The sequence below is a fragment of the Anneissia japonica genome, unplaced genomic scaffold (assembly GCF_011630105.1).
Source record: "Anneissia japonica isolate Jap-2015-1 unplaced genomic scaffold, ASM1163010v1 scaffold1244_len109368_cov187, whole genome shotgun sequence".
In the NCBI taxonomy this organism is placed as follows: Eukaryota; Metazoa; Echinodermata; class Crinoidea; order Comatulida; family Comatulidae; genus Anneissia; species Anneissia japonica.
The window spans coordinates 67,675-83,893 of record NW_022689208.1 but is presented as its reverse complement, the minus strand read 5'-3'; the positions used below and the strand labels follow the sequence as shown (position 1 = coordinate 83,893).

The window sequence follows — 16,219 nt, the reverse complement described above, 5'->3', positions numbered from 1 at the left end:
TAGGCCTAACAATAGCAGGCTGTAACATGGACTGTATAGGCACCGACAATGGTGACCACTCAAGCATGAATGGTAAGTCATGGCCTAGCCAATGGTGAAAATAAGGATTAAAAAATTGACTTGAAAAAACGTAAATTAAAGACAGAAAAGCGAAACATTGTAGTCTCAGATATTAAGGAGACAAACCAACAGCAGATTTTAAAGAAAAATCGTGCAAAAAGAGGAATTCCAGACGGTTTCCAAGACACTTGTATGGTGGCTGCTACTTGCAGCGCCGTATATCTATTCCTTCATCTATTCCTTTCATCCATGCCGACTTGCCAACCCTGACTGAACTCTCTGCAGAAACTTCACATCGAACTTGCATCGCGATGTAAAACAAAATGTCGGAAAACATTTCTTTGACGCATGCGCATTTGCATAAATGTCTACACACACACTACACACAATAAAAAACATAGGAAAAACAGCGAAGGGTGATTACAATAGTTCATATTGCATTACATGCATAGGAACTAAAAATGCAACATTCTAGTCTTGGTGAATCATATGTGGTGCATTCATATTTAGCAACTGTACATACCTCAAATTAGTTGTATATAAATGAAATCAACAAATCCATCAAAAAATGAATACAAAACAATACAAGAATATCTAGTGCTATCATATTTAATCAAGCTTCTCTCTCTTTTTTTTTTTTTTTAAATACCTTTACAATTGGTTTTGGTATCAAATAGAAATTAGGTTGTTGATGCTTCAGTTGTACTGTACTCTGAGAGAACAGAATAATACCTCAATGTATTGAAATCAGTTCTAGGCTTGAATATCAATTAATTCATCCCCTAATATTTTGGATTTTATTTTACTAAAGATAAAACATCCCATTTTATCAAGTTAAAATCAAGAAATACAACCAAAAATAAAATATATAAATAAATACAAAGTTTGATTTTCTACATATAATTTATTAGAAAATATTAAATTAAAAGATGTTACCACTATAGTAGGATATTATCGATTTCTGTCATGTGACTGTCTGCAAGTACACTGACCAGTCACACCTCTACACTTCCCCCAATCCCCTACTCATGAGGCAACAGAACAATTATTAGACAGTCTATTTACAAGCACTCAAGATACAAATGCTAACTCTACAGCTACATTTTTATAGACTACCTTACTACACATTGCCGTACAAAAATGGAATTCAGCTACTGTACATTAATAGGGTACACTTTCATGTACAAATTTTGTCAATCAAGAAATCAGAATACAGTGAATTGTTCCAAGGATATCACATAACGGATGTATAATCAGTCTTGGTGTTATATCCCTCCCACAAACCTTCTAAAATGAAAGCAAAGCTCCATCATTAAAACTAAAGTCAGATCCAAATAAAAACACCCCACACTAATGTCCTATTTGCACTTTGAATGCATCTATGTACACAAAACAACACCTTTCAACAAAATAAAGGGCTGTGGGTAACCGGGTAAAACACCAACATTCTTTATAAAAGGGCTACTATTAGAGAAAATAAACAAGCTAAAAATACAATTCCCAAATTTATAATTGTGACCATATTAGAATTTCATGGCATTTTTTATACACACCTCTCATTGCATATACAGGTTATGAGTATCCGAATCAACTTTGCTACCAATGTAATAAAAATATTTAAACTATGCCTTGAAAAAGAAAGCTGTACAAACTGATGGCAAAGTTCACATCAAATAAAAAAAAAAGGGATATTTAACAAAGATACAAAACAGGTAAATCCTCATCACCAGTAGCATGAAATGGAATATTGAAACTAAGTTTGTACAAACTTGTTTCTGTAATGTCTTGAACATCAGTTTCGTAGAACAGATACAGTACCAAGCCCCTTTATTGTAAGAATGGTTAAAATTTATTTAAATAATCATTAAGCTAATTACTAAATCAAATATAATGATGCTGCAATATTCAATAGGATACTATTTAGTGGCCGCTGTTTATCGACTCAACGCATGTAAATGAATCACTGTCCACACATCAATGCAAGTGGCTGTGTCTGAGCCGGGATATTCTGCTTTTTCATTTCATCAAGATTGCTCAGGTTAGGTGGACATGAATAAGATACAAATATCACTGGGATTGGTAGTAACCACGTCGAGGAGAAAAACTCTGTCCATAACTTTGCTTTGAAAATGTTGGTTTTGCACCCTGAGGGCGATGTTGCTGCTGAAAGTTCACACCCTGAGGGACACCCTGAGGTGCTACGTTTGTTGGCTGCTGAGGGAATACTTGGTAGGTTTCATTGTAGTACTGCTGTGAAGTGGATTGACTCTGGTGCGTTGGTGCTGGGGCCAGGTTGCCTTGCTCATGATAGCCTAGGAATGTGGTGTTCAAAGGCTGATTCGAGTTGACTTGGCTTGGACGAGTTGACTGTACAGGGTAAGTCAAGCTGGTCTGGTGACCCCTGGGTGATGATGATGATGATGCATGATACTGCGACTAAAAAAACAAATATACTATTATGAATTTAAACCAACAGAAAAGTTCTTGATATGAGGCACCCCGAAGGTTTGAACCTTCACTGTGCATTTCAGTTGTGATCTTTACCACATTTGTCTCACTCCACCCAGGAGTATAAATGGGTACCTGGTTCACTACTGGGGAGGAATAAGGCGATGTGGAAGGGAACTGGCCACCCTATTACAAAATGGCTCGGCTTAGTACAATGGGATAACTAACAGCTTATTCAATAATGCATTTGGGATTACCTTCTACTAAAGACCTATTTGGAGAACCAGACAAAGGTCTAAGACCCACATGATCAGTACTCAAGTTTGAATTTGAAAATTATGGTTATCGGTTACAAAAAACATGAGTAGTAATAAATGTGGAGACTTGTTTCCAACAATCATTATAGAACATTTGTAAAAATGTTACATTTATTATTAAGTGGATAAATAACATGTATACGCTAAGATTTACTGCAAAATGAGTATTGAATTGCTAACCTGCTGAGGATATAATTGCATCCCAGTATTATTCCTTGCTGAAGCAGATGCCACCGGACTAGCTTGGTAACTATTCTGTCTGCCAAATGGGGGCGGAGGTGTTGAGTCAGTATTATTAAAGCCTATATGGAACCAAAGTAAACAAACTTTCATAGCAATAGGTTTACAGATGCAACAGACAAGAAGCAACAAAAAATGTGAAAGCAGTCATTAGCCATACACTAGTGCAAGCACTCGTCTGACAAATATTGAGAAAAGACTCAATTTCATATTACCTTCTCTGAAGTTCTGTTTAAGATGTTGTACTGGGTTCAATTCCTGTCACGGTAACAGGATTTTTTTTTCTCACAACCAAAACAACTCCACAACCAAAACAAAACTTCAATCCCTAAGCCTCATAATGATACTTGGTTTATGTAGAGAATCTTACGTTTAGGTGTGACTTGTGAAGGGATATGCCACTTTAAATAGTGATTAAGTTTGCTGCTTGGCATATCCATAGCCTTCGGCCTAAACCAATAATAAAAAATGATGATGGGACTGGTAATGGACTCCTAGCTTGACCAAACACTAAATGCTTCTGGCTCCCCCACCATTCAATTATTGAATAAAACTCTATTCTTCCTCAATAAAACTATAGTATAAAATGAGATGATATATCAATTGGAACTGATACCATATGTTATGCAATAGATTCAAAATTGTTGATTTGGACATTATCTGAAGAGAAACTTTTCATCATTTTCCAGACATCTATGACAAATACAAGAAGTTCAATGAATACAGATCCAGAGATGTCCGAAAGGAAAGTGGGGGAGGGGGATCCGAAAGGGGGCCGATCAAGATAACACCACACGTGGGGACATGCCCCCATGAAATTTTTGTTTCCTAGACGCCTGAAAATAGCCTCTGAGGAGTTTTGGGTGATCATATTTTTTCTTTTCCTTTCTTTCCTTCTTTTTTTTTTTAACTTTCCAAAAGTTCTAAATCCGCTCTTGTTTATTGTAACACTACAAAACAACTACAATAGATTCAAATTAACAATATTTCATTCAAATTTATATATTTTGACAACTTTTCAGCTTTAAAATGAACAGTTTTCTTTATCCTTTAAATAGATAACGGTGTAGGCCCACTGTGTGTTTTACTTTTTTTTTCATACAAACTAATGGGATTTATTCGTTTTTTATTAAAGTGTACATCATATAGGATTCAAATCCATAACCCTCACTCTGATTTCTAAGTCTTTACTCTATTGCTATTCATTCTGCTGTATCTGTCTATGACTCGCACCACTGGAATAATACAACTTCTGTTGTTTTAATTACATTTCTTTTGATTTTATCATAAATGATTATATTTACATTGCAATTTATTGTCAGAAGTTAGTTTAATACTGTATAGCCCTTTATTTTCATGCGCCCTTAATCTTTATGATTTTATGCAAACATTCTGCTTCTTTGTGTAGTATTTTTCTATCATTCAATCACATTTTAAAAGTTAAATCTTCATATCAAGGACTTAGTCATCTATTTACTAATAATAAAATAACATCATAAAATAATCCTGGCAGTGGCAAGACAGTCAGAATTTAAAATTTTCATCTACTTGAAAGAGAATGGCAAAATTAGCTACCTCCTCTTGAATCCACTGTTGCCTTTGACTTGGGAGGTGGTGGAGGAGGTATGTGAAGTTGTAGATTATGCTTCTTATTGGGTGGTGGTGGTGGGGGCTCAGGTGAATGTGAACGCTTTAAGTTGTGGTTTGGCCCAATTCGATGTGACATCTTCTCACTCAAGCCCTTGTACTGGGTTACTGCATTTTCTGCCACAGGTACTGATGACCTGTCAAAATAAAGTTATGTAAATTTGAGTAAACACGTACTGGGTAACAATATTTGAAAATTTATCAAATTTGTTTAGTTTGGTACCATACAGTACATTAAAATCATACAAGTAATTTTCAAAAATTATGATACACATAATAAAAATATTTTACTAACCAGTCCTAGAATACTGTAGAACTGAAGTTGTTATGCAGCAAATGGTAAATTTAACCATTGCACCCTAATTATGAGTATTTTATTCAGACATTTAGTTTTATTGTTAAAATATATTTATTCCCCAATACAAAAAAATACCATTTGCCTGTAATGTAAGATTAATATTTAAAGCATTTTGAAGCCATCTGCCCATCCAGCTCATCAAATCTAGCATAAACTGTCATCCACAAAATAACAGTGAGTATTGGCTTTTTATAGCATAACATGGTTAAGATCATTTGGTTTGAAGACATGTCCAGTTTTATACAATATATTTCTTCACTATACTAAACTTTAAATTTTAAATAAATAAATTTTCTTATCAACATATCAATGAACTTTTGACTATTTTCTCCAACTTCTTTAGTGGAGAAATGTCTTGTACGAAATAATGTGCACGTTGTTCAGTTTTAACTTTAAAATCTTTTGAGATGTCAAATTAAAAATTAATTGTTATTTGATGGATGGTTCAAGAAATTAAACTTTCTGGACTGACATGGCCTTGATAATCTTGTGTGAAATTGGCAAAAATATTGTATATTTTGAAATATATACATTTTCACCCTGAATCCTCATTAATTACTCTCATATGCAACTAATATTAGTTATGTTCGGACAGCCTTCCATCTGAAGTAAAGTTACGGCACCGACAAAAAAAATTACCCGCCTGTTACTGCCAAGGCAAAGCTTACCCAGGGCATAATGTTCTTTTTAATTGAAAGCTAGTTCAAAGCTTAGAAGTATTGTGCAAATTTTCCAAAAGTGATAATTGATTATGCACACAAATTTTTAAAATTGTTAACACTTATGAAAACATTCTGCCTACAAAGGTTTACAAATCAAAGAAATGTTATTCTAGCACTCATTTGTAAGTAATTATCTTTTGAAAAAAATTGAGGTCATAATAAAGGGTGTATTAACATGTGAGCTCTGAAGAATGTGCTTTAAACGGCGCTACTGAGCAAGTATTCCTTACATTCCTTGTGTACACGGAAGGAAGCAGCACACTTGAGACTGACTCATGAGTACATCGTCTGTAACACTGAAGTAGCCTAATACAAAGAGTGCCTTCACGGGCATTACCCAGGGCTTATGACAAGTGCTTCTTCAAAGCTTATTAATACTTCTAACTCATCTGAACATGGCTTCTTGTGTACTCAGGCTCCTTACTCATAGTCTATAACTTACCGTCTGCTTTCACCAGCATCAGTTTTTGATCCTGTGTCCTTTAATAAAGATGTCAATGATGATATGGCCTTTTCAGCTTCAGTACTCAACCTAAGTCCCTTTCCTGAGATGTCCTTTTCTACTGGAGGAGGTGTATCAAACAAGGGTAAAGTAGCCAGTGTTGTTGGCATCTTTACAGGTGTGTTTTCAGTTGACTTGCTTAAGGATGATGTTAAAGATTTTACTGGCGTTGAGGGATCTGAAGAAGCTGGAGTTGGCTTTGCTGTTGTTTTCCTTTTACGGTATTCCAGTAATGAGACCTACAAAAATGTTGTCAAAAATATAATAAGTTTGATATATTTGTCATATAACATACGAAAAGAATTTAAAAACAGTCTAAACCTAATACGAACTGCTTCGCAATCAAGGAAAAACATTTCAAAACCAACATTTGTGACCATGATACATATTTATTATAGCGAACATTTTTTTTCCCTCTAAAATTAAAACACACCCATAGCCCCTTCTACCTAATTGCAAAACAGCCCATATGAACTTGAAGATAAAAGAAATGAAAATTAGTTAAATCCTGGACAATAACACTTTTTAAATAAATTATACCATTCCTATATTTTCTGGTAACAAATGTTTCAACCAATATTACTTATATCAACAAAAACCATTTTGAGAATCTTTATATTATGCAAGATATAATTTACTTTGAAAAACTTGACAAATGTTCACAAATGATTGTTTAAAAATTGTTTTTGTATTAATCATATAAAATTTACCTTAAATAATAACTATGATTACATGAAATACTGCCCTAGTTTCATAGCAAGGGCATCCAAATTTCCTTTCACTAAAATTAAGTATATATAGTAAACACCCTTAAATATAGATTTACAACACGGTAACCAACCTTCTTTTTTACAGCTGGTGTTCCAGCAGGTGATTGACTTCCAACTGGTGGAGTGACTGGTGGTGTACCCTCTGGTAACCCAGAGCTGCCAGCATGTGATACTTTAACTGGTGTGCTGTTAGCACTGCCTACAGAGTAGGACAAAGACTGGACTGGTACTCCTGGCCTACTACCTACAGGACATGGTGGATGATGGATTCCAGTTTCACTGCTTACTGGCGCACCACCTGCAGGATAGTGCGAGAGCTGGGCAATTGGTGCAACTGTTCCACTATTAACTTGTGAAGTAACTACACCCTCTATAGGATAGGGTAATGGTTGGACACTTGGTATACCTGATCCAATGTTGAGGCTCATGGAAGTGGGAGTTGATGGCACAGGTTTACCACCATCTGTCTTCTCTCCTAAGCAATTTTCTTGTAATTTATTTTCAATTTCTGTTCTTTGTGGTAGTTTTTCTGATGCACTATCTCGCCATCCAGCAGAAAAAACTGTTTTTGGGTTTTCTGACTCGCGTATGAACATGAGGGCACGTTTCTTTGGTGACGTGTAATTGCTCTGCGAGAGGTCACTTGTTTGGTCGTCAAGAGAACTGCGAGCAGAGTCTGGCCCAATTTTTTTTGGCGATTGAAAGTTTAACGTCCTAACTGTATTGGGAGAGACTCTTTGTGACACATTCAAACCGTCTGACATTGTTCCTTGTGCAGTTTGTGCAATGATGTCATTACCTAAATGGTCCTTATCCATATGGTTCAGACTTTTACTATTACCAGGCACTGCATATTCTGATACAGAACTCCAAGATTGTTGAAAATCAGATAAACTTGAGACAGATTCCTGCAAATCTGTTTGCGAAGCATCTCCAGATCCTAATGAATACACTGTACCATGCGAAGAAGACAATGATTTATTGATATCAAGTTCAGCTTTGGCTAGAATACTGCCTTCAGATGAGACCAAAGTCCTTTCTGTTGATAAACTAGGTCTATTTGGCCTGTTTTGGTCAGATTTGGAATGCAAATGGAGGGCTTCAATTGAAGGCTTAGTCTCCGTAAGGAGTTCATTTAATGGTGCATGTTCCGACTGCATTAATGTCCTGGGCACAATAACAACAGCATTTTCAGAGCTGTTAAAAATTTTGTTTTGGTCAGTAATATTATGCACATTATCTGTGGGAAAATATTTTGGGGATTCGGAAATGTCCATGGGGGTGGTAACAGACAAACCACTATCTATTGAGGAGTTCTTGCGAAAATCCTGTAATGAAACCAAAACAGAGCATCAGAAATGTATTCATGACATCAACAAAAAAATCTGCCAATCACTTCAAATATGTAATGAGGTTTGGTCTCTGTGTTCTGTTGAGTATTTATTATTTTGTAATGGACCATTACATAAGCCCCACCCCTTGAAAATTGTTGCATATGTCCCACAAATCAACAGCGTAAACCTATATTATAAACCATGTTTTCTGATCCTGTTCAGGTTTCACAGACACTCCTGAAAGGTTCATTAAAGGCCCAAATAAAAATGATAATGTAGCTGTCAAAATAAATACATGCATTATTGTTAAGTTATTAAAGGGTGGCACCTAGGGGTTTTACTTTCTTTACAAATATGAATATTTTTTTGTAAGAAATAATTCTTATATATGTTATCTGCTAACCTTTTTAGCTGGCAGTGCAAGAGGAAGGGGCTTAATAGTGCCACTACCTTCTTGAAACTTGTGAGCAGGGGAGAAAATAAGCTAGAGACAAAAACAAGACCATTTTAGCACACCACATCACATCAGACAATATATAAAATATTTAGTCATGAGGGTTAATCAACCTCATAGTGTTGGCAGTCATTGAAAATATATACATGCCAGCTAAAGTTATACTTCTACAGTAAACAAGCAACAGGTCAAACCGTCACAGCATTACGCCATGTATAAACAATTTTTGAGGATAACCCATATTTCCAAAAATGCAGAGAAATGATGGATGCATTTATTTTAATAAATTCCCAAGGTTCACAGATATGGTACAAATGAGTAAGCATTAGTTTAGCACAATCATGAATGCTTATAGGCATAGTTGAAAAAGTTTCATATATTATTTTTGAGTGTTTCTACTTCTAAGTTCTGTTATAAATGAAGAAAATTGTATATGAACAACTCCTCCTCCTGTCTCTCCATAGCATTAAAGGAGTATATGTTAAGAATCAAGCAAATAGAATCCAGTGTTTACAAATGCATAAAGAAAAGCACAGTTCACATAAATTACATCCATAGACATAGAAAAACAGAATGAATTTAATGAAGAAAACTCAAGTAATAAACAGGCAAAAAACCAAAAACAAACCAGTAAAATTTACAGAGTAGACAATCTAAGCAACAACAAGCAACACGTGAATGTTGTTTCTTACCTCCACAGCTTGCAGGTCTTGTTGATTTGAATCATTCTTTTCTTTGCATTTTGTTTGTAGGTCATTGCTGTAATCTACCAGGCCTAACTGTTTATGATTTGTCTCAATCTTCTGATCTTCCTTTAGAATGTCTTCTGAACTTTTTAGTATCAGTGAAGAGGATGCAACTGTAGTAAGCAGGTTCTCTTCCACAGCAATACTCACATTAGGTTTAGGATAAATGCTAAGCACTGATGATGTAGAGGGCAGTGTACAATCAGTATCTAAGGATGGATGAAGAGGAGAGGAGGATGCTGACGTTGCTGCACTGCAGAGGGCAGTAGATTGGTCGTCAGATACAGAAATCCTAAGCCAGCGTTTCTTTAATGGTGTAATCGTTTCTGTGAATGACAATATTACTATTAACATTATGTCTCTCATTATCAACATTATTAACACAAAGTACTAATTGGTGCATTTGATAAAGTTGTTGCAATTCAGCCTCTTAACAAGTAGGCTTGTGGTTCCAGTCCAAAGATTTTGCATTTTACTTGCATCCTTGATTAAAGCAAACATACATCTGTGTATTTCTACCCAAGAGAAAATGGGTAGTTGGTAGGATGCTAATGAAAACAGTATGTGGGGGGAGATTGCATATTTATTATCAATCAATCGTGACACCATTACTTTAACTCTCGATGTTAATTTCCTATCCAAACTGTGCACTAAATTTTCAATATTTTTCGTTAGTGCATGGTTTGTTTGACCACTTTTCGGTTTGTGTGCAAAAGGCAAATTCAACTTGTATGTATCACCACATCGTGCACAGCTAGTGTTTTTCACCTGGTACTACGGCGCACGCCTGTGGAAAGAGGGGGCAACCACTCGCCATTCATGGTTTGTTGACAAATTGTAATTGAAAAAATGACATTTGTAGAACAATTAAAGCCACTTCAAATTCAGTATTATGTATGAAAAATTAAGGAATTTCTTGAATCAATGGACTTTAATACACTAAAGAAATGGAACACTTAATAGGAATATTTGAGGCATGCCTAGACCTATTTTAAAGATGCAAGGAACAAATTTAGATGTAAGCAGTAGGCCGAGGGCTAGATAGATTCGTAAGCCTAGGCCTAGATGAAATCATCACATGATTTTACCTGTCTGCACCGACTAAAATGTGATTACTATATTGTGCTTAAAAAAATGTTATTTCTTTGACGAATGTCTATTAAAATAGTAAACTCAATACATGTTCTTCAAACACAATGATTTATTCATCATACTGTGTAAATGTTCATTTCAATTTCAATTGTGTGCTAGCGCGTACTGCAGCAATAATTCGCATATGCACAGCTAAATGTAATTTGCACGCAGATATATTGATCATATTACAATAGCAACCGATGACTACTACAACTAATGTTTATCCATACACTAGAAGAAATTATTATACTTAGGTTCAAAAAATTGTTTTCATGCATTATAATAATTATTATGTATAATAATTTCCATTAGAGTATGATATGTAACTACCTTAAAACCTTGAATAGATAGAAGTTCAATGGGCTTAATCTCGAGAAGAAGCCCAACTCGAATTGAAACCAGCTGTTTAGTTTGCAAAGATAGCATAGACTTCTTTTAGAGATAGTACAGAACATACACTGTACAATAATTTCAAAGCAACAAAATAAATTTAAAAATCGCTTGGTTTATACAGTAGTTTAGGTGATTTAATACTGGTTAATACACTCCTGATTGATGTTACACTGGCCCTATGTTATTGTTTTATAGTAGATATTTCCCAAAATTCACAGAATTCATTTTGAAAAGAAGCCCCACGCCCCCCCCCCCCCCCCCTTTTTACATGGCATAAGTAGCCTTGAAAAGAAGCCCATCTCATGCTTATTACATACCATTCTTTGGAGACATTGCTGACCCAGCCAATATGCCACTGGGGCTAAGCGCACCACTGCCAACCGGTGAATCTCCTCCTCCACCACCTCCAGCTTCGTTCATTGCTAACCGCAGCCATCTCTATTAATTGTTTGAAAGTAGCATTACAACATATTATATTATACATCAGCATGTCATTAGATTTAGAAAAAGCATTTGCTCAGAGATATACTGCCACTTAAAAACTGAAAAATAAAACCCCAAAACTTTCTTTTAGTTGACATTTAAACATATTTCATATGGCACATATTGCAAGCAGACAATTAGATCACCGGAGCTTCACTGGCATTTAATTTTGAAAAGTATTTGAAATATAATAATATTAATAATAATATTTCCGACAATTCTAATCAATATATTAGTAATATTAATAAAGACACCTTTACCTTTTTTGCAGATCCTAGGCTTGCTTCTGGACCCACCTTGCCTACTAGAGCGGAGAGGCTATTAGAGCGGGCCAGTTGAGAATGAGAGTTGGTATTAGGTGAAGCTGAGTCGACAATATCCACAGGATCCGTGGATATTGATAAAGGATTATCCACACATGCTTCTTGTGCTTTCTCATTTAACCACTCATTCAAAAACAACTGCAAAAGACAAAAAAAATAATGAGTATATAGACCCATACATAGCATTATTAATTTTTCATAATTAGTTTTATCTATCAAAAATACATTGCAAGCAAGGATGAGCTAAACTTTTGAAAACAACACTGAATGTTTTGTATGTTGTTCATTGAATACTATCCATTAATTAAAAAAGATAAATTTCTAACTACACTAGAGTATTACACTAATAACTAATTAGTATAGTTCTTAAATTACCTAATAACTAATTAGAGCCTTACAAAGGATGGTATAGCTGGTGATATATTTTATGCTACACACTTGCTGAGTTACTGTTTGTCAATGGTAGTGCTTTGTCCTACTTCTGGATTGATTTAATGATACCTACAGTAATATCCAGCACGAAACTGCCCTCTTAAGTCAAAAAATAAATAAATACTCCCTACTACAGTACCTCACTTGTCCAAAAAATTTAGCATGATAATAATATTTATGGGGGTCTAACATGTCTCTCTATGTGAAAATGTGGTGGAAATCCCAAGACAATGTCATCTTGGTATGCATGGACATTTTTGTTATGTTAAAATATGCATAACATTTTTTACAAATACCTATATTGATTTGAAAATATGTCAACCTTGGGTACAATGCGAAGTCAATTACCTTTTTCGTCTTCGGAAACTTGAAATGTTTGCTGTTACAAGTGACAGGTGAAACCAAAGGCAATAAACGATCATTGTTGTTAATGAGTCCAACAACACCATGTGTTCTCGCAGGACTACTGTTGCTTGAAAAAAAAGATGGCATACTGGTGATCGGTGTGGCTGGCAAACTGGACAATGACTGGTCCAGGGGCTTTATCTCCGTGCTAATGGTGGATGCAGCACTGTTGTTTCTGGTTCTCCTGAAAAGGTAAAATATAATCAATATTACAGTAGAATTAAAATAGTAATCATTAATTTATGCACAATAAGCACATCATTTTATTTAACGTAACTGAGTGCTCACAGCAATTGGATTTAATTTATTGGCTCATTAAGATAAAACAAAAGAAATAAAATTGAGAAAAAATACAGATACGCAAGTACAGATAAGCAACTAATTGAACAGGATAACCAAATGAAGTTCTAACATAATATAGAGCCTATTTCCATTTACGTCTTTAGCAATTTGAAACATAAATGTACGTACTATTTTAATACATGGACAACTTGTAAAAAAAGACGAATTGTAAGAATTAAATTGCATAAAATTATAAAATAATAATACAAGCAATCCTGACTTAAAAGAGGCGATCCACATATTACCTTTATATCTCATAAAACACCTCAATTGCATTACCTAGTAAAACAACTTTCGCATCATGAAACTTTCGCTAAGTACAAAAGGTTTTATTCATGAGAAGAATACCATAAAATAGCTGGGAATATTGTATCATGAGTTCTAGGCCTAAAGCTGGATAGGCCTACGGCCTGTCTGAAGACCAGCTAGGCCAGGTACAACCAAGGAATATAGAACTGCAAAAGGAATAGGCGTAGAATAAAAAAAAAATTGCGAGCTGAACATTGGTCCTTAGGTCAGAATATTATGATTACATATATTTAATAAAATCCACCAAAACAATTAAAATAAGATTTCTGACCCAAGCTCACAAACAGGCTGTAAACTCACACAGCACCTTATTGAGAAACAAGCCTCAACAGCCAGAACATGCCATAAAATATGAATTTTGTGTGAATTGGGTTTTTGTGTAATAAATAAAGTATAATTATTAATCTTACTATTCCTCAAGTTTGAGTTTAAATTCAAACTGTAAAAGGCAAAATTTAGCCATTTTCAAATGGGAGTTAGTGAAAATGAATAGGAAATTGCCAAAAATAAAAATTTTTTTCTCAAAACTTTATTTAAGAAAGTTGAGAAGATGACAATTATTCAAACGGTCATAACTTTGCTTCCAGACACCCGATTGAGTTTATTTAACTGTCATTTTAAAGTAAATGATATGTTCTATGCCATTATAACAAAAACTCATTTTGGCTTGAGGATGAGTTTACAGCCTGTTTGTGAGTTTGGGTCACATTTAAAGTTTTCAACTGTTTACAAAAATGTTGCAATTTGTGGGGATTTCCCTAGATTTAGCCCTAGACATGTTTTTGCATCGCAGGCGAGTTTAGGCCTAGAAATACCAACTTACACCGACAATTACTGCTGTCTATTGTTCATTATTATAAAAAGTTGAAATATATTTTTGGTTAAAATCAGTGTTTTAAATCACCAAAAAACTCATTTTGAAACTGATTCAAGCTTAATGTGTTTGATATTATAGGGCTACAATATATTGATTACTATTTTGCAATGACTACTTGCAAAATTCGCAAAAGTGTTTTTGCATGTGAAAGTTTCTGGTTTTACAGTAGTAATAAATCATTTGATAATTACAAAGCTGTTTTTGTTCAAGTTAGATAAAAAACCTTTACTAAACATTTGTTAATGTCTAATGAATTGTGAGTACTAAACCAGGTGTACTCTTTTAATTCTTTCTTTGTTCATGTATACTGTAAATTTTCAAGTAACACTTACGCCGATATTCTTAAAACAAACTTTAGTCGAACTTCAAACTACAGTAGAACTTTATTTAGTGCTAGTTGCAACTTCAAATTCAATTTGTATTCACAAACAACATAGTCGAAGTTTTAACTACTACTAAATCTAGTCCTAGTTTTAGTTCAACTGAAGACGACTGGCAAGCCACGACTATCAAACTAACCAATAGAAAGGGTTAACTTTAATAGCAGAGAAAATTTTAGAGATCTGGTAACGCCGTCTGTGGTTCAAAAACGTATTTCCTCATAATTCATAATAGACCATCATTCGCTTAATTAATTTTCTATAATGATAACTATATTAATTGTTAACATATTACGATAAAGAATTTGAACAGTAACTGAAAATTTGCTTTCTTTGGAGAACTATTATAGTTGAGGCTCGAGTGAGGGCAGCGGCATCTTTGTTGTTGTTATGGTGAAGCTAGGTGATCGCAACCAAGGGGATTTTCATGCAAATCAGGAACTATCGCATGTGGCTAGCAAAACAAGTTAATTTCTCCTTTTGTAAGGGGCAATTCCATGGTCACAGACCGACTTTTTAAGGCATTCATAATGGTAAAAAACTGTTCAGATATTACAGATAAACCAGTAAATCTGAAATTCTAAGTAAATTTAATACTCCTTCCCACATACTTTTAATTGACAATATTACAAAAATCAAAACATAAAGTCATTTATGAAATATTGATATTAATATGTTTGGTCACAGACCGACTTAAAAAAAAGAGAAAATTTTACAAATATAAACTTTGTACAATTCTATTGAAAATATTACGAAAAGATTTATGGTAACACATCCAGTATGTAAAATCATATATAAGGAATTAGTATCAACAGAGAAGGTGATGTAAAACTACATCATGGGGATGGCAGGGTAGATGGTACCACCTTGGGTCTGGTCACAGACCGACGGTCACAGACCTATGGTTGCATTTGAAATGAACAGCAGGGTTTTTTTCTTTAGATGTTAATGGCAATGGTGGCGCCAGATGTTTGCCAACAAGGGGTCCAACGTGTCTGATGGAGGGGTCCGAACCAAAGCTACGACAAAGCCTCGGTTGATAGCCCGAAACAAAAAAATCTATGTTAGGGTTCTTGAAGGGAGTTTTTATGGCTTAATTTAAGCCTAAATGTGTTTTTAGACCACAATATTAGGGATTGGCAATCAAGATAGCGTTATTTGGATTGGAAAATTATTATTTTTAAAAATTTTTGGTCCGACGACCTAGTCGTTCGTCGAAAGACAGGGGGTCCTGGCCTTCCGACAAAGAAAATTCCCCTACCCCTTCCCCGCTCCTCCCCCCACCCCGCTGACACCTCCACTGGTTAATGGCATAGTGAATAGTAACTATACAGTATTTAAATGTTGAAATCAAGATCTATACTGAATGATAAACAATGGTTGAAAGCTGCATGACTTAATAAACCTAAAAAATTTTGTTTTTTGGGTCACAGACCGACAAAAATATTAAGAAATATTTTTGCCCCGCCTTAATATTTTGTTGTAAATGAATATTACTTTTTGTCACAAAAACTAATAAAATATGTTAAGTTCTCCAATTTAA

The 16,219-nt window shown here is 34.7% G+C and overlaps 1 protein-coding gene across 5 annotated transcripts in view; it reads right to left on the bottom strand.

The window, feature by feature from the left end:
* Positions 1 to 653: 653 nt before the first annotated feature.
* LOC117124584 (inactive histone-lysine N-methyltransferase 2E-like) overlaps positions 654 to 16,219 on the bottom strand; it is a 61,115-nt gene continuing 45,549 nt past the window's right edge. For 4 of the 5 annotated variants that reach the window (XM_033270880.1, XM_033270902.1, XM_033270894.1 and 1 more), the window contains 10 exons: positions 12,712 to 12,952; positions 11,869 to 12,069; positions 11,443 to 11,563; positions 9,545 to 9,924; positions 8,802 to 8,882; positions 7,136 to 8,392; positions 6,235 to 6,533; positions 4,641 to 4,849; positions 3,006 to 3,127; positions 654 to 2,496 (listed from right to left, as the gene is read on the bottom strand). In XM_033270880.1, coding sequence (XP_033126771.1) covers positions 2,128 to 2,496; positions 3,006 to 3,127; positions 4,641 to 4,849; positions 6,235 to 6,533; positions 7,136 to 8,392; positions 8,802 to 8,882; positions 9,545 to 9,924; positions 11,443 to 11,563; positions 11,869 to 12,069; positions 12,712 to 12,952 — 3,280 coding nt within the window. In that variant the 3' untranslated portion in view covers positions 654 to 2,127. The remainder of the gene's footprint in view (positions 2,497 to 3,005; positions 3,128 to 4,640; positions 4,850 to 6,234; positions 6,534 to 7,135; positions 8,393 to 8,801; positions 8,883 to 9,544; positions 9,925 to 11,442; positions 11,564 to 11,868; positions 12,070 to 12,711; positions 12,953 to 16,219) is intronic. The other variant, XM_033270910.1, reaches the window with a different exon arrangement.